The following is a 26,640-nucleotide window of genomic DNA, read 5'->3' as shown; positions in this document are numbered from 1 at the left end:
TGGGATGATGACCACCGTCTGTAGGCTAGAGCGCCATTTAAAACCCTCCTATATCTGGTCTGGAGGGCGGAATTCACCAGGGACCACCTGAAGCTTTATTTGGAGGTGGGATGTGCCGAAAGGCCCCCGAGATAGCAGTTATCCTCTCGGGATCATACTTTAAGTCCAGATAATCCCTCCTTCATTTTTTCACCGGAGACTGACTACAGCCCCTCGGTCGCGATGACATCTTAGGCATGGGGATAGATGAACTACCACCGCTCATCACCGGAGCTACGAAGTTATCCACCAACAGACTATGCTAGCATTCACCGGACTCTCTCTCCTCCTGCGACCTACCCGGAGCTGGATGGTGACCCCCTGAGATCCTGATCACTGTGAGAGGGTGACCATGTTCTCAGGAGCCACTACTTCAGCTCTGTGGTCTTGATATGCAGTTGTTCCTACCAGCTCGTCCTTTACTCCTATTTCCACCTCTGATGGCTTACACCAGAAGTGAGCTACTTGCCCTGAGAGCTTCCCCACTCTCTCAGAGATGGCCATCAGACCTACGCCGCCGTTTCCTTAATGACGGGTCCTGGGACCCCGAGAGGTGGCATGGCGCCAAGAAGAGGCTCTTGGGTTTTCTTTTAAAAATTTTTGAAGGGTTAGGGAGGGGGGAGGGTCAGGCCCAGCAAATCGAGGGGAAGATCCCACCGGACCTGTCTCAGCCTAAGTTGGCCAATGGTCGTGGCAATATGAGGGCCATGGAGAGTCTTGTAAACCAGGGGGATGGGACAGGGATACTGATCCCCACAGTAATTGGGAATGGCAGCAGATGGAGGAGCAGAGGGTCATATCGTATTCTGAGATCACGCCCACGCTATCTTCTTGCTGTGGCGCGCTCTGACCCTCTGGCTCCCGCTTGCTGCCCTGGGGAAGAGGGAGGTCTGACTCCTGAGCTCAGGCTGATCTATTTTAATGCCAGGTCTGTTGTGAATAAAGCTCCCCTCATCCATGACTTGATCGAGGAGGAAGGCGCAGACCTGGCATGCATCACGGAAACCTGGCTGGGCCCTGAGGGAGGGGTCCCTCTGACTGATTTATCCCCCCCAGGTTTCCGTGTGCTACATCAACCTCGAGCTCAGGGTAGGGGAGGTGGCGTGGCGATCGTTATCAGAGAGACCCTCCATCCGCGGGAGGCCACTGCCCCTCAGATAGACGGATGTGAATCCCTCCTCTTAAGGTGGGGTCCTGGTGGTCAGTTGGGCCTACTTCTGGTATACCTCTCTCCAAGCTGCACAGCAACGGTTCTACCCAAGCTACCTGACGCCATCTCAGGATTGGCGGTCGAATTTCCAAAGCTTATGGTACTGGGAGACTTTAATCTACCTTCCCTGGGCAGTGCATCAGAAGTGGCCCGAGAGTTCATGGCCTCCATGACGGCCATGGACCTTACTCAAATTACTCAGGACCCAACTCACGAGGGAGGAAACATGCCGGATCTAATTTTTGTCTCTGGGCAGTGGCTAAATGGGCTGGGTGGGGTTACTCCAACATCACAACCCCTTTCATGGACAGACCACTACCTCCTGCGGTTGGGCCTCCGTCACGTCACCCCCCGATGTCAGGAAGCGGAACCGACCAGGTGGTTCCGCCCCAGGCGCCTGATGGACCCAGATAAATTCCAGATGGCGCTTGGACCGATTCCCACCTCCCTCTCCCACAACCCGGTCGAGTCCTTAGTTAATGCCTGGCAACAGGCTGCTTCGGAGGCGCTCGACCGCGTTGTCCCTTTGCGGCCTCTGACCCGGCGCAAGTCCCGACTCGCTCCTTGGTTCTCCAAGGACCTGCGGGAGATGAAGCGCCAGAGAAGGGGCCTAGAGAGCATTTGGAGAGCCAGTCGGTCTGAGTCTGACCGAACACAGTTAAGATCCTTTTCTAGATCCTATCTTGTGGCAATGAGGGTGGCAAAGCGCGCCTACTTCACCACCCTCATTGCGTCCGCAGATAATCGCCCGGCCGCCCTATTTAGAGTGGTCCGCTCCCTTTTAAGTCAAGAGACGGGAGAGGACCCCCTACATGGACGGGCTGAGGAATTTAGTAAATATCTGGTGGACAAAATTGCTCAGATTCGGGCTGGTCTGGACTCTGACTGGGCAGTATCTAACGAGAGGAAAACGATGAAGTTGGCCAAGTACATTTGGGAAGAGTTCGATCCTGTGACTCCGGATGAAGTGGACAAGATCATGGGGAAACTAAGTGCCGCCACATGTTTGTTGGACCCGTGTCCCTCCTGGCTAGTCTATGCTTCTCGGGAGGTTACACGAGGCTGGCTCCTAGCAGTTATCAATGCCTCACTGAGTGAAGGGTACTTCCCTGCTGCCTTGAAAGAGGCGGTGGTAAGGCCCCTCCTCAAGAAACCGGCACTGGACCCAGCTGTTTTAAACAACTTCCGTCCTGTCTCCAACCTTCGCTTCCTTGTGAAGGTCGTTGAGAGCGTGGTGGCACGACAGCTCCCTTTGAACCTGGAGGAAGCTGAATATCTAGATCCGTACCAATCGGGTTTCAGACCAGGGCACAGCACGGAGACGGCATTGGTCGCGCTGGTGAATGATCTCTGGCGGGCCCGAGATAGAGGTTATTCTTCTGTCCTGGTCCTATTAGATCTATCAGCGGCTTTTGATACCATCGACCATGGTATCTTACTGCGTCGTCTTGAGGGGCTGGGAGTGGGAGGCACCGTTCTGCGTTGGTTCTCCTCCTACCTCTCGGACCGTTCGCAGACGGTGTTGGCAGGAGGGCAGAGGTCAAGCCCTAGGCCTCCCTCTTAATTGTGGAGTGCCTCAGGGTTCGGTGCTCTCGCCCCTCCTGTTCAACATCTATATGAAGCCGCTGGGAGAGATCATCCGTAGCTTCGGGGTGAAATATCATCAATATGCTGATGATACCCAGCTATTCATCTCCACCCCGAACCAACCCAGTGATGCCCTCGATGTGATGTCCCGTTGTCTGGAAGCGGTACAGATTTGGATGGGAGAAAACAGGCTTCGACTCAACCCGGCCAAGACTGAGTGGCTGTACATACCGTCATCTCGTTTAGTCCAAGAGGTTCCATCTCTGACTATAGGAGAAGAGATGTTACCTCCCATTGATAAAGCACGCAATCTGGGCGTCCTCCCAGATTCACGACTCAGTTTTGAAGATCACATTGGAACCGTGGCTAGGGGGGCATTTGCCCAGATTCGTCTTATATACCAATTGCGCCCCTTTTTGGACCAAGATGCCCTACGTACAGTCACCCACGCACTCGTTACCTCCCGTATTGATTACTGTAATGCTCTCTACATGGGGCTGCCCTTAAAGACCACCCGGAGGCTTCAGCTGGTGCAGAATGCAGCTGCACGGGTTGTGATGGGAGCTTCCCGATACTCCCATATTACACCCCTCCTGCGTGAGCTGCATTGGCTACCAGTTGCCCTCCGGGTGAGATTTAAGGTGCTGGTACTTACCTTTAAAGCCCTACATGGCTTAGGTCCGGGATACTTGCAGGACCATCTGCTGCCGGGAACAAATTCCCATCGCCCAGTACGCTCACACAGAGAAGGCCTCCTCAGGGTACCGTCAGCTAGGCAATGTCGGCTGGCGACCCCCAGGGGGAGGGCCTTCTCTGTGGGAGCACCAACCCTATGGAATCAGCTCCCCCCTGAGCTTCGGATAGCCCAAAACCTCCAATCCTTTCACCGCGGCCTCAAAACACACCTGTTCCACCAAGCTGACCTAGACTGACAGGCATTTTAATTAATTTATATTTAGTATTTTTAATTCATTTTAAATTCTCTAATTTTTTATTGCACTGATGTTCTCAATTTCATTTTATCTTGATTTATGCACTTATTATATGTTTTATTGTGAGCCGCCCTGAGTCCTTCAGGAGATAGGGCGGGATATAAATCCCATCAATAAATAAATAAATAAATAAAAGCGCCTATCTATTAACCTTAATAATCTCCAACCAAACTAAACCATAATCAAAAATAATTCTTGCATGTATCACACCAAATGTCTCGCAGTTCCAAGTCATCCTTGAGTTCAAATAAAAAGAGTAAAAAAAAAAGGGTTAAGCAGTCTGTAAGACAACTTGTTGTTAATTAGGAGCTTGCATACCCATTCTTAGTTCAACACACACTTTCAGTCCATAACCCTAATATACTTTTCTAACAAGCAAATAACATCCATCTTAAATTGTGTTAAATATTAAAAAAAAAACTTTCTTTCTCCTCTATGATAAATTTAATCCATTAAGATACTAATTTAAAATTTAATCAGCAATCTTAACGCCCCAAAACTTTTGGAGCACGTCTGTCATGACCCCCAAAACTTCTTTGGACCGCGCCCCTCCCACATCTTCACTGTAAATACACTTTGGAGATTCCATAACTATCTGCTGGTCTTGCTCTTGCTCTCGTCTCGCTCTTCTTAGGGCGGCACGCGTCTTCCTCTGGCCTCCTGCAACATCCAATGAAACTGTATCTTGATCCCCTCCAACACCATTGTCCTCTATCTGTCTGTCTGCAACATCTTGAAGCTTTCCCTCGCCGTATCCCTTAACAGCTTCCAAAAATGATAGGGGGGTTGCTTTTAACACATTGCTATAAAAATCACGTGCCTGGGCCACAGTAACCAGACGATGTCTTTTACCTTCATGCATCACCACCAGTCCAACTGGAATCTCCCATCTAAACTTAATATCACATTTCTTAAGTTCCTGTACTAAAAATGCAAAATCTTTCCTTCTCCTTAAAATCTTCGGAGGAATCTCTTTTAAAACCAAGACTTCTTGCTCAGCCACTACCAGTTTAGTATCATAGGCAGCTTGAATAACTTCATCTCTAATTACTCTCTTTGTAAAATAGACCACCACATCTCTGGGTAACTTCCTTTGTCTTGCAATCCATGAATTAACACGAAAAATTTTGTCCATATTTCCCTCAATTTCAGATGCTGGCTGGCCCAATACCCCTTCCAGAGCCTCAGAAATCAGCTGCTTTAAATCTTCTTTACAGTTCTCCTTTAAACCCCTGATTCTAATAGCATACTGCATCTGATGATACTGAGCAAGGCTCAATTCTCCGTCCATTTTATCCCTTATATTTTCATTTTCTGATACCTTTGCTTCTAATATAGAGTTCTTTTGACTGAGATCCTTCACTTTTTCATCCAGCTGTTGCACACATTCAGCTACAGATTCAATCATAGACAACATGTCCACCCTCATTGCTCTAAACTTCTCTTCCATCTTCTTCTCCAGTTTCTCCTCCAACTTTTTCAGCTTTTCATCCATCATGTCAGACATCAATTGTGAATGCTTTCCAAGAGCATCTTGTAAATCCTTAAGCGTCAATGCCGGAGGAGGTGCAGGAGGAAGCAAAGCTTGCAATGAGGTCTGTTGCACCAGGGAAGACCCAGCACTCCGAAGAGCTTTAGAAGTTTTAGCCGCCATCTTCCCCCACTTTCACTTATTGCGCACTTTCACTTTAAAGCTATAAAATCCATTGAGCTAGAGAGTAAAGATAAGAGTCCACATCACCTTGACCTCCTGTACCGCTCTGCCTGCATCTTGACAATCAAAAGTATTTCCTTTTGGCAGGGGTGGTTGCTAACGCCTGGCTCTGCTCCATAAATCCCGGAGCAGGGGCGCCGCGCAGCTCGGAGCAACCCAGGCTTCGGGGGGGCTCAATCCTTCAGCCGCCCAAACTCTCAGCTCAGGCGGCCCCGGAGAGCTCAACCCCTACCTGGGGCCTCACCCCCTCCTCTTCTCCCGAGGAGGGGGCTTCAAATCCATCTAAACAGCTGATCGGCGCTGTTTACAATGGAAAAACACAGCTGCGGAGCGGGCAGCCCAAAAACGGCTGTCTTCGGCGTCGCGTCGCCACCGGAAGTTGTCATCTTGTAATATATACCTTCATGAAAATAAGATATGTGGGAATATTGCATTATTGATAGACTTGGACTTTCTTGCACTCTTCAGTTATGAGGACAAATGGTTAAATAAGAGCCTGCCATTAATTCCACAGCTGCAAACCTTCTCAATGAATAATAAAGTGTGACAATCAATGAATGCAAAAATATATGCTTTACTAAGAGAGGGTTGGATTTTGATGTTTTTAGGTAATAAAACAAGAGACAAGCACTATCATCTTGATTATATATACTGTACGTAACCCAGAATTTTTCTTAGCAGCGATAATATCCATTGTCATCTTGGTGAAGCATTTTAAATGTCATTATATAACAGAATAAGAGAACACCCTAATTGCCATTGATCTGTTTTTGCATTAATTTTTAACATAAAGAACACAAAGGAATTCAATTTGTTACAAAATCAAGACATATGACCACAGGGGGGGGGAAACCTCTTTTTTTCCCACTCCTCTCTTTAGAATTCCAACTGACCATTTATGTGAATTTTACCATTAAATCATATTGTGCATAGGTCAGAAGGACTTTCTTGAGCTTTTCATTTTTATTTATTTACTCCAAATGTTATTGAAACTCTCTAATTAGAGGACCATTTAATTCTTTCCTATGTCATTTTCCCAATTTAAATGCTACTTTCCCCCTTTCTTAAAGCTGCTTTTAGCTGTAGGCAGAAAATGGCGATTTTTAAAATTATTAAAAACTTTTATCTACTAGCACTTCTTGACTTTCAAAAATTCACTGATAATTTTTTTTTCTTTTCTGAAGGAGTACATGGACTCAAATAAATACGTAGATTACTTGCTAACTCAGCTGGAAGAACAGCGCTGGAACTTGTGGAAGTAGGTAGATTTGGAATATAAATCAATAACATGGTCTTATTCCTATTTAATTAGGAATAAGAATATCACAGACTTGACCCTTTCAACATCAATACAGGATTTCCCCTTATCTTTGCTCTTAATGTCAAATGTAATGTCAGCAAACAAAGTCCTTCCTATATTTGTTCATAATTCTGAACATACTTTCATGAATACCTGAATTAACTGATATTGTTGTTAGATGTTGAAAAAATGACATTTTCTTTTCAGTATAAATTAATTAAACTAAATTTATCGCTCATTAAAACAATACTATAAATATAATGTAAACACATTACCAGCTAGGTCCCTGTTTTGTACATTATACTGATAAGATTCTTCTTTGTATTATATATGTTAGGATTTTTTTTAAAAATCTGCTGCGCTTTAGTAGGGAAAAAAATCACTGAGATCCAAAGTATTATACCAATTTTTTTCCTTTGAAATTCTAGTTTACAAGTGTTCATTAAATTGGAGAAATTTATATATATTTTTATTATTTTAGCAGCTTTTAAAACATTTGTGTATAAAATTAACTAAAATGTTAGGGGCACATGACTCGTATGCATTAAATTGTTTTCTCTTGGTGTATGTATAGTTTTAGCTGAGACTGCAATCTGCAGATGGATTCTTCTCAGGCAGATGTATCCAAGTTTATTTTGTCCCAGGGATTGAAATGTGGACTGGAACACTTAAAATTTGGGTACTGTAATTATGTGTACTTCTAAATAGATCAATGTATTGAACAATGTGTTGACTTTACTTCCTTTTAGAACTGTAGCTATCCAACTTTGTATCATTGCAGAAATGAAAATCATTCTCATAGTAGTATTATCCAAAATGAACAGCTTATATCAGGATTCAGAAATCTCACATTTGCCTCTGGCCATATTTTTTTTAACATTTATCCTTCTAAGGGCAAAAGCTTTACAAACATAAATATTAAATCAGTAATAAATCAGTGCAAATGTGTATATTCCTATGCAAAAGTAAGTCCTGTGAGTTCAGTGGGCCTTCTCAAGAATACAGAAATATATTTCTGTGCATCTCTACATATATATGTATAGAATATATGTATAGAATATATGTATATTTTATACACACACATTTCTATGTATAGAAATGCAAACTTAAGAGTGCAATACTAAATGTGTTTCTTTAAAAGACTCTTTACAGTATATTCATTTAGGCTTACTGTTGGCTGTATAATTGTAGAACTGGATCCTTATAGGGCAGTCTTCTGCTGATCTTCTCAGACCTAACCCAATTAAGTACAGTGTTTCTTATTCCCAGCTAAATGTGACAGCTTTAATCTTATATTTTCTATTCTCGTGCATTTTCTATTATCTATTCTGTAACTTTAAGATCAAAGGTAAAATGCTTTCCTATGCTTTCAATGGGGGAAAAGAACACACAACAACGTTGTATTTGATTCAGTGTGATGCATTCCCTGTTCTTAAAATTATATGTTAAAACTATGACCCACATAAAGGATTTAGCAAAATTATAAAAACAAGTCTAAAGATTGTAGAATAAGATGAAGTAAATCCAAAGCAGATAATAAGGGAGGATGATTAACAGATAGAACACTGCCTATGTTAAATGCTAAAAACTGGAACGTAAAAAAAAAGCAGCTAAAGAGATCCCATAAAATCTTGCATAATTATTTAATCCAATAAGTAAGTATTCCAAGAAGTGCCATGACTATTCTACTCAGCCTCTGTATGCTGTAGGTAATCTTGCTACATTCTTCTCAGAGTCTGTTAAGTTGTTAGCCACACTGACTGCACGAGAGACTTTGACAGACATAAGTTTCACAGATGGACCCTCATTTTTGTCTATGACCTCTAGTTTGAGGTTTCTGCTTGCTAGACTTGATCTCAATTTCAGGGCCCCTTAATCCAGTACTTCTTAACTATTAGTTCCATTGATTGAGCACCTTGTGACTTGAAAGATTTGTTGCTCTGATTAAAATACACTATTGTGTACATATTTGTACACAGATATGTCTGTCTGTCTATATATCTTACAAGAAATAAAGGGGGGGAACATTTAGGCACTTATTCTGCAAACAAATGAAGAAAATACACACATTTATGCTGTGATGAATGATTTAATGAATGATAATTAAGAGATGAATAGGGATAGATATATAATACTAGTTAGATAAATATTATTTTAATAATAATAATAATAATAATAATAATAATAATAATAATAATAATAATAATAAGAAGAAGAAGAAGAAGAAGAAGAAGAAGAAGAAGAAGAAGAAGAAGAAGAAGAAGAAGAAGAAGAAGAAGAAGAAGAAGAAGAAGAAGAAGAAGAAGAAGAAGAAGAAGAAGAAGAAGAAGAAGAAGAAGAAGAAGAAGAAGAAGAAGAAGTTGGAAGGGACCTTGGAGGTCATCTAGTTGTTAGACACAAAAATAGACACAAATTGAAATCCATTCTGCTTGAGTTACAAATAGAAAAGAAGTTTATTAGACTCCACAACAAAGTCTAAAAAGTAACCGTTTGCAAAGCATGGTGGATTCAGGAAGGCAAACAATGCAATGTAGCCAAGCACTGAACCACACCCCCAAATTCCAAAATTACATATTATACATCCTATCACGACGCCCCATTCCCTCCTCCATGGCCCCATTGGCTTAGGCTTTGGAGGTTACAATCTATCAGAAGCACCTAAACAGAATACATTATCTCTGCCCCGTTTGCTTACATTATACTAATAAGATCCCTCCCCTACTATCCTGTTTACTCAGACCATATATGTACATGCTTATCAATTCTAGAGGAGAGATGTCTCCCATCTTCTACACCTGCCAGAGGTACCAGGCACCAGAAACAATACTTAAAAACAATTCCTAGATGGTGATTCACACTGGGCCCCATGGTAACTCCTGTTCTCCCCCTCCTCTACTTGAGGCTTGTATTTTTCCCCATCTACTCAAATCATCTACTCAGGCAATTGATTATAAAATGATTATTATAAAATATAAAATATTATTACATGATAATACTAAAAGCATATATATATTTATTTTTAAATTTCTTCACTACTTCCAGTTATTTTCCACATAGTCTAACCCCCTGCTCAGGCAGGAAACCCTATACCATTTCAGACAAATGGCTGTCCGTCTCTTCTTAAAAACTTCCAGTGTTGGAGCATTCACCACTTCTGGAGGCAAGTTGTTCCACTTAATTGTTAATTAATTGTTAATTAATTGTTCTAACTGTCAGGAAGTTTCTCCTTAGTTCTAGGTTGCTTCTCTCCTTGACTAGTTTCCATCCATTGATTCTTGTCCTGCTTTCAGGTGCTTTGGAGAATAGCTTGACTCCCTCTTCTTTGTGGCAACCCCTGAGATATTGGAACACTGCTATCATGTCACCCCTCACCCTTCTCTTCCTTAAACTACACATACCCAATTCCAGCAACCATTCCCTATACTGTATGCATTTTAAATGCATATCTTTTCAAGTTAAAACAAACTTTATTTTAAATCTGTTTTTATCGGAAAGAGATAAAAGTTGTATTTGGATAATTTGAGCCCACTATCCACTCAAGAAAACGTTTGCTTATGCAATTGAAAAAGATGAACCCATCCCTAAGCTATTTAAACAAATAGTTCAATACCAAAGCTTCTAAGTGTTTGCAAATAATCTCAAAAAACATGAAGAAGAAACCCTGGATAGTCCTGGGCATATATAAGGTAATGTGGATTATCAAGTGCAATTGCTTTTATTTGCAATGGATGCTGTAATCTTGAAATGTGTTCTATTAGACCAGGGCTAGGCAACCTTGGCTCTTTTATGACTCGTGGACTTCAACTCCCAGAATTCCTGACCCAGGCTGGCTCAGGAATTCTGGGAGTTGAAGTCCACAAGTCATAAAAGAGCCAAGGTTGCCTACCCCTGTATTAGACCCCTGCCAAATCAAAAGGGGATGAACTAAGCCATGCAGTTTCAGAAGAGGTGTGACTCACTGCCAGGTCCTAAGCATGAAAGGGGACACATGTAGATTTTCATTGTTTCTAGCATTCCCATGAAGCACTCTGCTCATCACCATTTAGGACAGCTGGTCAACCAATGTTAACTATTTGAGAGGGTGGGTGGGTGGGGAGGAAATTTAGACAAAGGTAATATCTGCTACTCTAAAGAATGCTGTATATCCACGTGGAATCTAGATTTGCACAATTTTACAATTAGTTCAAACTATAAGGAAGAAAAATGAGAAGCTACAGTAGAGACTTTTTTTTTACTCTTAAAGCGAAGATTATATTACTTATATAAAGAGAAATATATAAATATAAAGAGAAAACGTATTTCCACATAAGTTTGTTGCTTTTATCTTCTAGACCATTTTCTATTTCTCTATTTCAGCCAACATCCAAAACATAAATAGCCTTTAATTTCACTTCTAATAATAGTATAAATAAAATTTTGCTGTTAATATTTATGTGCCAGTTAATATTTGCCTGTCTCACTTGATTCTTTTTTTTTAAAAAAAAGCTTATCTCTCCAAATACTGAAGCAAAACCTTGAGATATTGGCAAGTTCCTGTGGCATTCTTCTTTTTTTGAAGGCTAGTCTGATAAGTAGAAGACCATGGGAATAACTGATGCTGACCAAGGGCAACACTAGATTGTCTATAGTCAGACAGATGTCCTAATAAATCAGGATAGACCACTTTCTCAGACTTCATTATGCCTTTGATTTGTGGTTGCCACAAATTAACGTATTGGGTCATTGGATGCTGAACCTGACATTGAACGATAGCCTCGAGTTTACTCTAGCTAGCTAATAAAAGAGACAGACACAAGTTTTGAACGTTTAACTCCTTCAGCATTACTCACAGTCCAGCTGATTTATAGCAACTGAGATGAGAGAGAGAGAGAAAAAGGAGACTAAAAGTGATATCACGCTGCTCATACAGAATGCCTATCATAACACACGAAGAGAAGTTTGCAAGAACATGTGGAGAAGGAAGGGTGTTTTTTTTCTCTTTCTCATTTCACAGAGCCTGATACATTTTGCTTTCTTCATGTGACATGGCCATCTGTTTTGGAGCATGAAAATTTATTGCTACTATCTCATTTCCTGGGGGATACTTAGGCTTAGCTCATGTTTCATAACATTTTGCAAAAATAGATCAAGAACTTGCATTCCAGATTTATTTTGCACCTCAGTATTTTGTTACTATAGCAGAAGATAAAACCTCTTAACAATCTGTTCAAATCCAACTTTTTAAGGCTTTCAGTATCTTTTCATTTGCTTTTTATATACTTTACATTAAAATAATAGCAACATAGTATTAAAATAGAAAGTTTTAAACCTAGATTTAGGTAATTTTGAGATATCTACTTCCAGTTTGTCTGTCTGTCTGCCTTTTTTTTATACTTTATGCTTTGAAAATTTTGATGCTCATTTAGCTCTTTTAGAAATTATTTTCCTCTGTATGTAAGCCTAATATTAATTGTATTCAACTTCTGTATAATAATATTCAATAACAGAAAATTTTACCTCTGATACAAAATTAAGTTGGAGAAAGCCGTTTCTGACTAGTTAACAAAATAAATAAAATCATGCAACACTTAACATTCCATAGTGGAAATTTTGGTCAAACAAGAAATTTAAAAGCTTATTGATCAATTATTAATTTATGTCTATTTTATTACAAACATGTAGCCCACCATCAAGTCCTGTAATGGATTTGATTCTTCTAAATTAATAGAACAGTTTGCATTTATTTATCAGAACTGTTTATTTACATAGCTGAGGAGAATGGGTGGATTATACTGAAGCGACAATCAGAGACTAGAACTAAAACTCTAGTGAATTAGACTTTAGGAAAGATTAAGTAGAAATCAGTGATGGGAGAGCTAAGAAAGAAATTTTAAAAAAAGGCTTACCCTGGTGGATAAAACTGTTCTTCGATTCTTTCAGCATTTTCTCCCATACTTTTATATAGTTGATATTAAAATTACATCAACATAGTATTAAAGTGTTGTTGTTAGTTGTGAAGTCATGTCTGACCCATCGTGACCCCATGGACAACGTTCCTCCAGCCCTTCCTGTCCTCTACCACTGGAGAAGGAAATGGCAACCCACTCCAGTATCTTTGCCATGAAAACCCCATGGACAGTACCAAAAGGCAAAAAGATATGACGCTGGAAGATGAGCTCTTCAGGTCAGAAGGTGTCCAATATGCTACTGGGGAAGAGCAGAGGGCTAGTACTAGTAGTGCCAGAAAGAATGAAGCGACTGGGCCAAAGCCGAAAGGACGCTCAGCTGTGGATGTGTCTGGTGGTGAAAGGAAAGTCCGATGCTGTAAAGATTTTTTCTCCATAGGAACCTGGAATGTAAGATCCATGAATCAAGGAAAGCTGGACATGGTTAAACAAGAGTATTAAAGTATAACATTTTAAACTCTGATAATTTTGAGATATGATACTGCCCTTAAGTCAGTTCAGTACCACAAAAAGTGAGATTATGACACAAATTCTGAGTAGGCAGATTTATTGTGAGGAAAAAAAGGATTTGTGTTGCAGAATTTTGGAAACTGAACTTATGTAACTTGGTTCTCATTAACAAATGTGTCAAAGTGTCTGTGTGCTTCCTATTGCATTTGATCCTCTTTCTGATTCTTGGCTTCGTGGGAAGGATGCTAATCATCTGGTGCCATAAAAATATCCCATCTGTTCTTGTTCCTCAGTATTTTCAAAATGTCCATTTTCATTTTCTAGGCTCTGAGAATTCCATCACATTAAGCCTGGAACAGCAGCGATTCACACATAAATTTTCAGTTTGCAAAGAGATAGTAAACTCTTTCCTATCCACCTGCAGTTTCATTTACAGACACCTTCTCTACTGCCAATGATTTAAAGAGTCATATGTGGAGGAGAAAAACTACAAGATTAAAAACAACACAAGTGAGATATTTTAATCAAGATTCTCCAGAGGTTTCTATGGTTCACAGCTGAAATTGTAGGCAGCTCTAGTGCGGCAATATACAGGAAGATGCTCAAATCTAATTTTAGATATAGATCTACTTTTCTAATTCAGCAAATTAGCATTTAAAACCGTAAGAGATTTTTCTTTTTTTTTAAAAAGAGAGAGTCTTTTTCTTAGGATCTTTATATATCCCCTGGAACTGCCACCTCCTGTAGGGCAATAGCTGGTAATTGCAGCTGCCACCACTTTTCTTCACTCAGTCCAGATATGTGAGTGAGGTAGGACTCTCTCTCAAAGACCAAACAGTAAAAGTTCACTTATGTTACTTATTTTTTATTTCTTAACATTTTTATGACGCTCAACTTTCAATAGCTCAGAATGACCTACATGGGGAAAAAAAGCCAAAATATTAAAATGCTATTGCTATTTTCTCCAATACACCTGCAAAATTGGGCCCAAAATCTTGGTTGTTAAGCTGAGTGGTCACTAAGTGAGATGTCACATGACCACTTTGCTCAACAATCATAATCCCAGCATTCCCAGTTGCAGTTGTTAAGTGATCACTTAAGTTGTTAAGCGGAGCACTAGGGGAGAACATCAGATGATTTACAATGGGGAGAGCATCAGTGGATTTACAAAGGAAGGAAGGAAGAAGGAAGGAAGGAAGGAAGGAAGGAAGGAAGGAAGGAAGGAAGGAAGGAAGGAAGGAAGGGTTTCTTCCTGTCATTTGATCTAAAATGAAGCTTGCTTTTTTGTTTTTAAGACCTACAAATTCTCTATTATACCAGTGAGATTAAACAGAAAGAAAGCTGGGTTTTCAGCTGATGACCTTGTTTCAAGAATAAACTGTCTATAGGCATCTCCATCCTGCGTATGGTTTGCCTGTGCAAGTGTTTGCGTACAATGAAAAGAGCACAGCAGACAAAGTGGACAGCAGAGATTGTGTCAGGACAAATCAGAAAACGTGACTTAATAAGTACCAGGAAAAAGCAGGCAGATGTTGCCTTCCTAGTGGGCTATCAAAAAGATCATGCATTCCTTGCCTCAAGAAATTATCAGAGAACTGGACTCATGCTGGGGCAAACCACTTGTGCGGATCAGCCCTCACTTTCTCAAAGAGCACATTTAATACCATCGTGTCATAATGCTGTGAGAAGGGAAGACATCTCAGGTGCTTTGAGCAAGCACTACTCGGAATGCTAAGGCATTACTTTGACAGCAGGTTTCTCAAAATGCTGAGTAAAGATGCATCATCTATAATTCCTCTGCTTTTTTTCAACATTTGTTTCATTGCATAGTTTATAACTCTTTTTATTCAATCTAATTAGTCAAGGGATAGATCAAATAATGCTGCAGGTCAAAATAATCTTACTAGAGAATGGTGGGGCTTGCTTCAGAATAGTCAGGGATAAGACTGTAATTTAAGACTTAGTTTATGCAAACCTGGGAATAAAAGGGAAAAATGGGAAATCAAATATATGCTAGGGTTTAGCAACTGTATGATATTCATGATCCAGACATTTTCCTCCCTTTCCTAGCTACTGTACAGCAATGTATTCGGTAATTATAATGTTAAAATATTAAATATGGCTACACTTGAGACGGAATGAAGAAACCATATTCTATTCCTGAATATGGATTATACATGAACTGATTTTTAAACTGCTAAGTGACTGATATATTATTAACTGTTCAAGTCTCATGTAATTTTGCAGAGAATTATAGAATGAAAGTATAACAAGGCTTTGCAAAAACTTCTTGATTTTGATTCAAGCTTCATTGAGCACAATCCAGATAAGGTTGGTAGAATATGACACGATGGATCCTCACCATTTTCAAAGCTCATGTGATTTAGGAAAGGAAGCCAGGGGGCTTTAATGGGATTTTCAATTCTAGAGATTTCCATTACTGGGCCCCACTTGAGGTAATGGAGTGGGGAAGAGGGAAGAATTGGTCTGCCATAATTGTGAGGAGACAGATGACCTTAGATCAGAAGATTTCCAGTTATACCTACTTCATGATATCCAAAAAGCCCTTTTAGCACCTATTATGTAGGGATATTACCAATGGTAGGCTAATAGTTTATCAGAGGATTTTCAAGAAAATCACTGTGGAGTCTACTATAAACATTAACTCTTCTAATTTACACAATTCACCAGAATCAGAGTACTTTTTAAATACAGGTATTTTTTAAAAGCTAAAATATATGAACATAGGAGAATGTATGTATGTATGTATGTATGTATGTACGGTATGTATGTATGTATGTATGTATGTATGTATGTATGGTTTTATTTAAACGTTCATATGGCTCCCATTTTTCAACTAACTTTGTGCTATATTTTCTCATTAAATATGTGATTTTAGGGAGCCCGCTTCATTTTTATTGCTTTCATTCTGAGAAATGAACTCTTTATATTCAGATGCACTCAACTTGAAAAGTTATTAAGGATTAGAAAAAGTCCACCTTTGATTTTGCCTGATCCCATCTGTGCAAGGCAGATGGTTATTGTCTGGTGCTCTTGAACTATAATCCATGGTTCAGATGAAGGGCAGTAAGCACAGCAGTTATATACAACTGTATCACTGCACGTGTGAAAATATAGTTTGAAAGAAAGGAAACATGAACATTCAGCATTTTAATCTAGTTTAGAGATTCATTATTAAATGACATACTAAGATCAACAAAGCAAACAAACTGCAAATGTATTCATAGTTTAATACAATGATTTTGCGAAGCTCTAAACATAAATTCTTTATGAAGTTTACAAAGAAAAGAATCAGATATTTTCAAAATTACAAATGCCTCCTTCTGAAAATGGAAAATGGTACTTTTTATAGATTGTGTTATGCTTTGAAAATATTATTAGAGTTATTTGAAAGTGATGTTAACAAAATATGCACCATACATCGTGTTGTTAAAATCTGTTGATCCACAGATATATGATAAATGGAGTTACTGTGTAGCTTTGAGGTGCAACAGCACAGGTTGTTTCACACAATCCTTACTTCTGAAATATTTTAAAATCAGAAGATAATAATAATTCTGATACTTGGCCTATCTCTAGGTAGCAAGAAGACAGGCAGGAATTAGGAGAAGAGTGGATTTCACTTTGCTGATACAAACGCTGTGAATTGCAATTATTGCCTCTCTCATGAAAATAAATTCAACCTTTAACAACTGCTGTTATTTGTCAGACAAAACAGGGAAACATATCCTTTATCATGCATGTTTTCTCTTTTTGATTTCTGAGCACTTTGGTCAAGATTTATGAAAGCATCATTAAATGGTTTCCTGCCTTTTAAATCTTTGAAAATGCTGTATATCTAATTCTGTTGATCATCAGGTATGGAGCGTTCACTGAAAAGGCACATTGATTGCCAGCAAAGAGTTCTGCTTCTTGAATTTGTTGCCAAGAGGCTTCTGCATTTATACTTTCCCCCTGGGAAAAGACTGCAGTGACTTGAAAGAGAAGTAACAGAGGCAGGGGAGAGACCTGGAATGGGGACAGTAAATGTCATGCTGCTACAGTCTTTCATGCTGATATATTTGAGATGTGCTTTAACTTAGAAAACCCCAAGAGGGAAAAAGCTATATGGACTTCCTTACCAAGGAAGCAATATTTTTTTTAAATAAAAGGCATACTATAATCAGCTAGAAATGCTGAGCCAAGTAGCTGCTATTATCAGCATCTATGGGACATTGACAAGTGACTAGAAACTTGTACTTTTCTTTGAAGTTGTAACAATGTAATTTTAATATTTAATGAAAAACAGATAAATGTTCAAAGATTTGCCAGTACTTTTTGAATTCAAGGATGTTCAGTACTAGCTCAAGCACATTTTAGTTTAACAATTGTAAGGCATTTGTTGCTGAGTCCTTCTCTTTCGTACATGCATATTCATTCATTCATTCATTCATTTTCTTGGTGGAAATGATAAAGAAAAAGAAGAGAGGAAGGAAAGGAGGGGATAGCACTGTATTCGATTTTCATTGTTTTTTCAATATATTGCAAAACAACAATTTGTCATTCTATCACACTGAAACAAGTGTTGCCCTATTCTCCTATGTATGCATTTGTTAAATTTATGTACAGTTGCAAGAAAAAGTATGTGAACCCTTTGGGATTATGTGGTTTTTTGCATGAATTGGCCATAAAATGCGCTCTAAACGTCAGGTAAGTCACAACAATAGAAAAACACAGTCTGCTTAAAATAATACTACACAAACATTAGCTGTTGTCATGTTTTAATTGAAGATAAGATGGAAACATTCACAGTGCAGGGTGGAAAAAGTATGTGAACCTTTGGACTTAATAACTGGTTGACCCTCCTTTGGCAGCAATAACCTCAACCAAACGTTTCCTGTAGTTGCAGATCAGACCTGCACAACGATCTGGAGTAATTTTGGACCACTCCTCTGCACAAAACTGTTTCAGTGTAGCAATATTCTTGGGATGTCTGGTGTGAATCGCTCTCTTAAGGTCATGCCACAGCATTTCAATCGGGTTGAGGTCAGGACTCTGACTGGGCCACTCCAGAAGGCGTATTCTGTTCTGTTGAAGCCATTGTTTTGTTGAATTACTTGTATGCTTTGGGTCATTGTCCTGTTGCATCACCCATCCTCTGCGGAGCTTCAGTTGGCGGACAGATGGTCGTACGTTTTCCTGCAAAATGTCCTGATAAACTCTGGAATTCATTTTCCCATCAATGACAACAATCCGTCCAAACCCTGAGGCAGCAAAGCAGCCCCAAACCATAATGCTCCCTCTGCCATGTTTTACAGTGGGGATGAGGTTTTGATGTTGGTGTGCTGTGCCATTTTTTCTCCACACATAGTGTTGTGTGTTTTCCCCAAACAACTCAATTTTGGTTTCATCTGTCCACATTTGAAGTTTGCAAAAGAGCACCTGGATGTTCCACAGCACTACTGGCAAAATATACTGTGGACAGATTCACATACTTTTTCCACCCTGCACTGTGAATGTTTCCATCTTATCTTCAATTAAAACATGACAACAGCTAATGTTTGTGTAGTATTATTTTAAGCAGACTGTGTTTTTCTATTGTTGTGACTTACCTGACGTTTAGAGCGCATTTTATGGCCAATTCATGCAAAAAACCACATAATCCCAAAGGGTTCACATACTTTTTCTTGCAACTGTAGCTGCCCATCTCACAATATATATGTGCTGTATGTATAATTAATTGATACATAAATGTAACATCTATAAGTGAACAAGTTTCTACAGTGTAACCTTGATTAGAAATTAATTATAGAAAACAGTAAATTATATTGTCAAGGTACGAATCCTATTGTCTTTAGGACCGCTGCATGCTTCTAGCTTGCCAACAGAACTGGGGGGGAGGAGTGGAGAGTTTTGGGTCCACAGGTGTTCCTTATCAACGTGAGAGCCGAAGTCATTAAAGAGTTGTTTTGAGGAACCAGAGTTTTGTCTCATAATAATTGCTGGAAGATATATTGGACAATGTGACCTGAACTGTCAGACAGGGGAGGGAAAGTTTCTCTCTTTTAATTATCTGCTTCCCACCATTTCCTCAGAGCTAGCTTCCTTTCTATCTTACTGGTTTGCTAATGCCTAATAAAAGTTACATTAGAGATTGCAATGACTCTGGTATTTTATTTCTTTGGGCTTCTCAGCCGGAACCTGACACATATTATCTGAACAATGTAAATAAGAATTTAAATCTCTCGGCTAAAATCTCCACTATTTGTTGCTTAAAAAATACAAAAATTGAAAAACTAAAAACGGCATACAGTAAATAGTATTTCCTTCCTCTTTATACTATAATGCTAAATAGTTGTAAAGATTTCAAATTTTTACTGTCTCTAATTTCAATTATTTGATCAGTTCTCATTTCCCTTAAAAATCATACATACTTACATTTGCCTTGCCATATAGTATGAGGGTCTTTGACGCTGTCTGAGCTTGGTTGTTTTCTTGCAAGATGTTTTATTATCTGAACTAGGTAACATCACCAATGCTATTCCTTTCAACACAAGCTTCAAATATTCCCCTTTATTAGTACGGTATATAGTATGTATGGAAGCCATTCATGCTTAAATTTCCTTAGACTTCTTTTGTGAATATATGCCACTACTACATATTCTCAAGTATGTATTTGTACACTCATGTCTTCTTGCCAAAATTAAATCCTCAACAAGTTGGATTCAGCCATTCATTTATTTCTCAGACAGTCTGTGCATTCGTTAAAGATCTTTCTCATTCCAGCTTAGCCATCACCATTGCCAAGTGTTAGAAATCAGACATGCCTTATGGGGAGAAATCTTTGGTTTTCCCTCAATTTGGCTAGCAGTTCTATGTTATGTGAATTTATAATTTCTGGAATGACCTCTGAAAAAACACCTATCGTGCCCAGGCATCCCTTCAAGAAATCAGAAAGATGGAGCTGGCTCCATAGTAAAAAAAGATTTTTATGGAAACCTGTCTAGCTCCCTATTCAACAGTTGCATTAATTCTCTGGCTATGTTCCCATATCATGCTTAACATGATTACTGAATTAATGCATTTATGGTTTTGCACTGTATGCACAAAATTTAATTATCCAGTTTATACAGAATACAACCTCCCCATTTAAAAAAAAACCCTCACAAAAAGTCAGCATTGAAATAACAAGATGGAAAGCCACCTAAGTAAGTTTAGAACTAACAATCTTAGCATGTGCAAATGGACTTGCTAGGTTTACAACTGATTTCAATGTGTTGTATGAACACAGTCTTTGAGAAGCAATAATCAATGGGATATCTTCTTTCACTGGGGCTCCGCCTCTTCCCTCATCTGCCCAGTTAATTATAATGCATATGTAGCTCATGATACTGAACCAGTACCATTTTTGAAGCAAGCAAAATTCCCATTCATTTAGTTGCTCCAAGAGTGTTGATTCTGACATGGTATATGTATAGTATAAAGTGTCTCCAATATAATATTCTCTTACCGGTTTTTGAAGAAGTGATGAACAAATCTAATGTGGTTATTTCTTATTTGAGCTCTTCATTCTTGGTACCCAGGGTTATAAACTGGTATATACTCTCATGCTTCCAAGAAATTAATCTGATTGAATACAATACAGAATAACAGAGTTGAAAGGGACCTTGGAGATCTTCTAGACCACAGGTCTGCAACCCGCGGCTCCGGAGCCGCATCGGCTCTTTCAGCTGTCTCCTGCGGCTCCCAGTCTTCTGCTACGTGTAGTCAAAAAAAAAAAAGTGGGACTAAAAAAGTTCAACCAATCAATTCAAATATGCAGGGTAGGTGCATATCTTGCCTTGGCTCCACTCTTCAGTCAAACCCTGTTTTGCGCATGTGCGCATGTACACGCATGCACACACATTTTTTGCGGCTCCCAGTTTTTCCTTTTGTAGGGAACCGGTTCTGAGTGGCTCTTTCACTGTTTCAGGTTGCTGACCCCTGTTCTAGACGAACCTTCTGCTTAGCAGGAGACCCTATACCTTTCTGAACAAATTATTGTCCAATCTCTTCTCAAAAACCACTTCTCTTTGTTAGACTAGATATACCTAGTTCTCACAACCATTCATTGTACGGTTTAGCTTCCAGTCCTCTAATGATCTTTGTTGCTCTTCTCTGCACTCTTTCTAGAGTGTTAACTGCCCATGGTATTCCACGTGTTCTCTTACCGGTGCAGTATAAAGCAGTACTAACTCTTCATGTGGTTGCCTGATATAAACTTGCATTGATATAGAGCTGCTCATGTGTGGAAGCCTCATAGTATTTCCAAAGGCTGTTCTCCTGTTACCTTACAATACCCTGCAACAAAAGGAATATTGCATCACCTAGCTTGAGCTTGGTGTGATTGGTGTTGATATGGATGCTTGATAAAGGTGGTTTTTGGAAACAGCTTGAGTAAGATGTACAAGGATGGGTGATGAAATCAATCCCGCTGGAAATGGGTGTTTTTCAGTTTTGGTGGGTTGCTTAAGTGCAGAGATAGTACCTGTGTGTACACTTACTGCGTTTTCCTGAAAAGAAGACCCACCCCGAAAATAAGACCTAGCTAGATTTTGGGAGGAGGGCCTAATATAAGCCTTACCCAAAAAAGTAAGCCCTAGCATTGTGGTTGCCCGGGGTGGTGGTGGGATGGGTGTGGCCAGCTTGATGTTGCTAGCATGGGACATGAGGGAGCCCGGGCGTGGCTGGGGGGGAGGGACAGGAATTAGAATTTTGCATGATACAAACAAGGTAGAAAATACTGTAACAGCACCAAAGCCATTTAATCTGAGGTGACCTGTGAATGTGGTTTCAGCTTTTAAACTGTCCCTTGACTAGAAAGGGTCTAATTCAGGGATTGCTCCCCTTTTCCTTCAGCATGGCCAAGCTTCCTGCGTTTTACAATTCTGCCTCGAAGTTTCAGTGATTCAGTTCTCTCCCTGCCTTCCAACCATGCAAGCCTAATCCCATCCCCTTCCTTCGACTACCACCTCATTTACCCACGAGGGGCAGGCTTTCTTTCTCATCACTTGTTCTTCTCCAGGATTGTTATCTTGCATGGCTTTGAGGCAACAGCTGGGTGAATTTCAAATGCCAGGCGTGACATCTTGATGCTGCAGATTTGCTGCACTGCAGAAGTTTTGCTCGTTAACTTTCCCAGCAGCAGAGAGGGAAGCACCGCCTATTGGTTTTTGGCTTATTGGAGGGCTCTGCCCACTTTGGTGATTGGCTTATGGGAGGGTTCCTCTTCAGCCTGGTGCATGCTGGGTGCTGAAGTCCTCTCCAAGTGAGGTTTAGCAGGCCACGGCTCCTGACTCTCAGGAGTCATCAGGCTTGCTCTGTGGCAGCAGTGGTGGCAGCAGCAGTGGTGAGAGAACTGAATTGCTGAGACTATGAGGCAGAATTGTAAAGAAGTGCAGGGAGCTTGGGCCATACAGAAGGAAAAGGGGAGCAATGCCTGAATTAGACCCTTTCTAGTCAAGGGACAGTGTAAAAGCTGAAACCACATTCACTGGTCACCTCGGACTAAATGCCTTTGATGCAGTAACAGTAACTTCTACCTTGTTTGTACCATGCAAAACTCCGTAGTTCCTGTGCTTGGGCCCCCTACCCTTCCAACCTGGTCCTCCAGTGGTCCTGCTGCCCCACCTGCAATGGACCCACCTCCCCGCCCCCCCACGAGCCTCTGCCTGCAAAATAAGACACCCCCCAAAATAAGCCCTAATGGGTTTTTTGGGCCAAAATAAATATAAGCCCTTGGCTTATATTTTTGGGGAAACACAGTAGCTTCAAACACATAGCAACAACAGCAAAAAATGTATATTTTATGCAGTGAAGTTTTCCTGATATTTTTTTCTGATGAATCTCCTTCTTTTCAGTTGTCCTAGAAATGAAAGGTATGTTTCATAATGTTATATTGTGCTTGAAACTATTTTTGCTTTGTATTTCAGCAATTAGAACATTCTGTTTATGTAACAGTGGTATAAATATTTGTGTTGTAGTTCTTGGAGATAATTTCTCATTTTTGCATCTTGTAAATGAAATCAGGAATGCACTTGAACAGTCTTGCTCAAGGCTTAATTCATATATGTATATAAATATAAAACTACATAATTATTATTGAAATGGGTTCTTGTTTGCAGGTTTATAAAGCAGGTTTATTTGCAGGTTTATAAAGCAGTATTCATCACATACAACACAAAACCACACACACACAAACACATACACCAATAATTCACTCATGTAAATGGCTGCACAGAGATGAACAGAAGGATTTGTAGCGTTCTGACTTTGCTACAGACTGGTTCCATTGGTACAAAGTACATCATTTATTGTTAAAATTAAGAGATTTTTTTTAAAGGGTTCCCTAGTAACTTTACCATTATTTCTGTCTGAAATATTGTACGTATTGGTAATTTTAAACGATTTGATATACAGGTCATGTCATTCACTGGTATGACTAAGGCATACTGCCCTGACACATTTAGACAGCACTAGTCAGAAACAAATTGGCTGCTTGAGCAGTGGTCAGTTTTATCCTGAAGTGTTGCTTCAGTCTGGAGCCTTGCTAGGAGTCAAACTGAGCTACTATTAAATTGAGAGCTATATTGCTTTTCCTGCTTGCTTTGCTCTACCAGTAATGGGTTTATTGTTGTTGTATTATTATTTTATGCGAATGTAAAGTGAAGGCCAGAAGATTTTCTTTGACAGGCTCGTCATATCTCACATTCACCTAACAAAGTGGTAAGCATTTATTTTCTATCTAGATATTTTTTACAGATATGCATAAAACCTTCCCGCATCTTCAGAGTTTTTTCTTTTCTTCTGGTAATATAACATTTATTTAAATCAGGAATAACTAATACCAAGAGTGAACACAAATGAATGTAATACAATATTGGATGACTTGGTGCACCTTGCACAAATGTTTTCTTCAACAAAACCTACTCACACCTCTATGAAGTACTTAAGGACACTGAATATGCTAATAGTTTTTCTTTGTATCAGCATTCTATCAAAATGATGTTAATTGGCCTATATAGTACAGATCTCATCAAACAAAACAAACCAATTGTATTTGGTAGGGCACTTAGGTAACATCTAAAAAAAGTCCATGTTGGCTGAGTGTAACTGTATTTTGTCTTTAAGACAGCTGCATTAAAAGTTAAAAGTTCTACCATCAACTTTTCCATAATTGTACTGAAAATTAATGTTAGGCTAACAGGTTTAAAATTAACAAGGTCACTCTTGAAATAGAGGGATTGATAATATGGCAAGACTTTATAGTAATATTCTGTCTTATTCTGTCATGGTTGAATATATTGCACACTCTATTACAAACATGAGTGCTGATGGACTGAGGACCAAGGAATGTACGCATAAACCAGAAGGTCACTTACGCCCATGCCAAATTTCATTATGTTTATGCTACATATGCTTTGAGAGAAGTGGAAGAGGGATTATTTATATTTTTAAATTTAAATGCATGCTTAAGTGATGGGTTGAACTGGAGCCTAGACAATTCTACTTCCTTATTTATGATTTAGCACCCATATACCTGTCAACTAATCTGGATTATTTCCCTCAATTTCCGTTTCTTTTCCATTACTAATGTCATACATTTCTGCACAAAGACATATACTGTACTTGTCCCAGATGGGAACACATGCTCCCTTATCATTATTTTTTTAAATGTGAATTTTATACTGAGGGATATCCTGTGGTATGATCACACTGACAATGTTTTTTGAAGTAGTTACCGGTGTTAATGTGATGGATAAGATTGATATATTATCTATGTGTTAAATCAGTGACATTAAAACATGAAATTAAATAGTGTTCACAACTTTTAAAGTGTAAATAACTAAAATGTTGAGCAAAATTATAGGTAATAGGGAGAACCTTCTCATCATAAAGTCATTAGAGAACTTTTTTCCCCCTCCTGGCTGAATTTTGTGTATGCATCCAGGAGCATTACTTTTTCCACTTTCCTCTGACTGGAGTTGGACCACTTGAAACTCGAAGAAGTGTTTCTCAGCCTTGGCAACTTGAAGATGTGTGGACTTCAATGTCCAGAATTCCCCTGCCAGCTTTTTGTCAAGGTTGAGAAACACTGCTCTAAAGTCTTGCTGCTTGCTTTCTCAATAATATAATTGGAAACAAAGTCAGTCCCAGGTGCGTCTAAGTGCTTCTTTTACTTTCTGACTGTAGTTTGTGCTATTTTGTTTCTTTAGTTAGAAGTTGTTTTTTAAAGACTGATCTATCAGAAATCCAGTTTTCAAGCCCCTATTTTCAGAATTTGAAACAGATGACTTTTAAAATATTTTCCAATTGCCACGGTTCCAAGCAATTATTTCAATGAAGACATTTTTATAAATACTTAGCAAATTCCAATAGAAGAAAATACATGTACAATAGCTCAGGGTTGAATTGTGGGGTCCTTGATAGTCATTATGAAGATGTTCCATTAGCTGAGTAGGTAACATCATCAGTGAGCACTGGGTAATGAAATGTCTGGAAGCGAACAGCCAAGCTTAGAGACCACCAAGGATTCCACTTAGCTAATTATCTGGCTCAGAAATTTAAGGAAATCACAATGGCCAGAAGTCTCGGATGTCACGATTCCTTATTAAGATTTCAGGAAGAGGAGTCTGTACTGAATTTCATGTAGAATGTTACAACAATGAATAAGATAGACCAATAATCTAAGCAGCAGGGTGACTGTCATCTTAGACTTGTAAAATGCTAGCTTTGGGTTTAGTTTTCCATTCAAGAAGACAACTTTTATAAGCCAATGTACAGCTGAAGTGACTTCATTTTAATATGATCATTTAAGCTAGGGGGCGGGAGGGGATGATTTTATGTGCGCAGCCTAGATCCTGACCATGCGCAAATTACACTTTGCATGCTTGCGGCTTGCATGGCCTGGTTCCCAACAGGCCATGGACCAGCGATTGGGGACTCCTGATTTAAGCTGTATATTTTCCATCTGTCTCTAGACTTGTGAGCTCTATACCAGAGGTAGGCAACCTTGGCTCTTTTGTGACTCTTGGACTTCAGCTCCCAGAATTCCTGAGCCACCATGGCTCAGCTTGGAAACCTCTCCCTTTCCCCTCAGCATGGCTGGCTCAGGAATTCTGGGAGCTGAAGTCTACGATTCATAAAAGAGCCAAGGTTGCTTACCCCTGCTCTATACCTTCAGGGCTGTGAAATATAAATCGGAAATGGTGTTTGAATTATCCAATATACTTGAAAATTTGTCTTTGCTAAAGTCCTTTCCTTTCCTCAAAGCATGCTCCAATCAGACTATCTATCTGTCTTCTCTGTATTTTATCAAGAGAAAATAATAATAATCTCAGGGTCAAATCTTGCATGTATGTATA

At 39.6% G+C, this 26,640-nt stretch overlaps 1 protein-coding gene across 1 annotated transcript in view; it reads left to right on the top strand.

The window, feature by feature from the left end:
* The window catches only part of NCKAP5 (NCK associated protein 5), a 643,822-nt gene that overhangs the window by 157,354 nt on the left and 459,828 nt on the right, over positions 1-26,640 (top strand). Inside the window, exon 2 of the mRNA XM_081341973.1 lies at positions 6,727-6,800. Within this exon, the coding sequence (XP_081198099.1) occupies positions 6,727-6,800 (74 nt within the window). The remainder of the gene's footprint in view (positions 1-6,726; positions 6,801-26,640) is intronic.

This window comes from Vipera berus (genome assembly GCF_964194415.1).
Source record: "Vipera berus genome assembly, chromosome: 1".
NCBI lineage: Eukaryota > Metazoa > Chordata > Lepidosauria > Squamata > Viperidae > Vipera > Vipera berus.
Note: the sequence above shows the minus strand (reverse complement) of the source record. Positions and strands in the feature narration are given on the sequence as shown.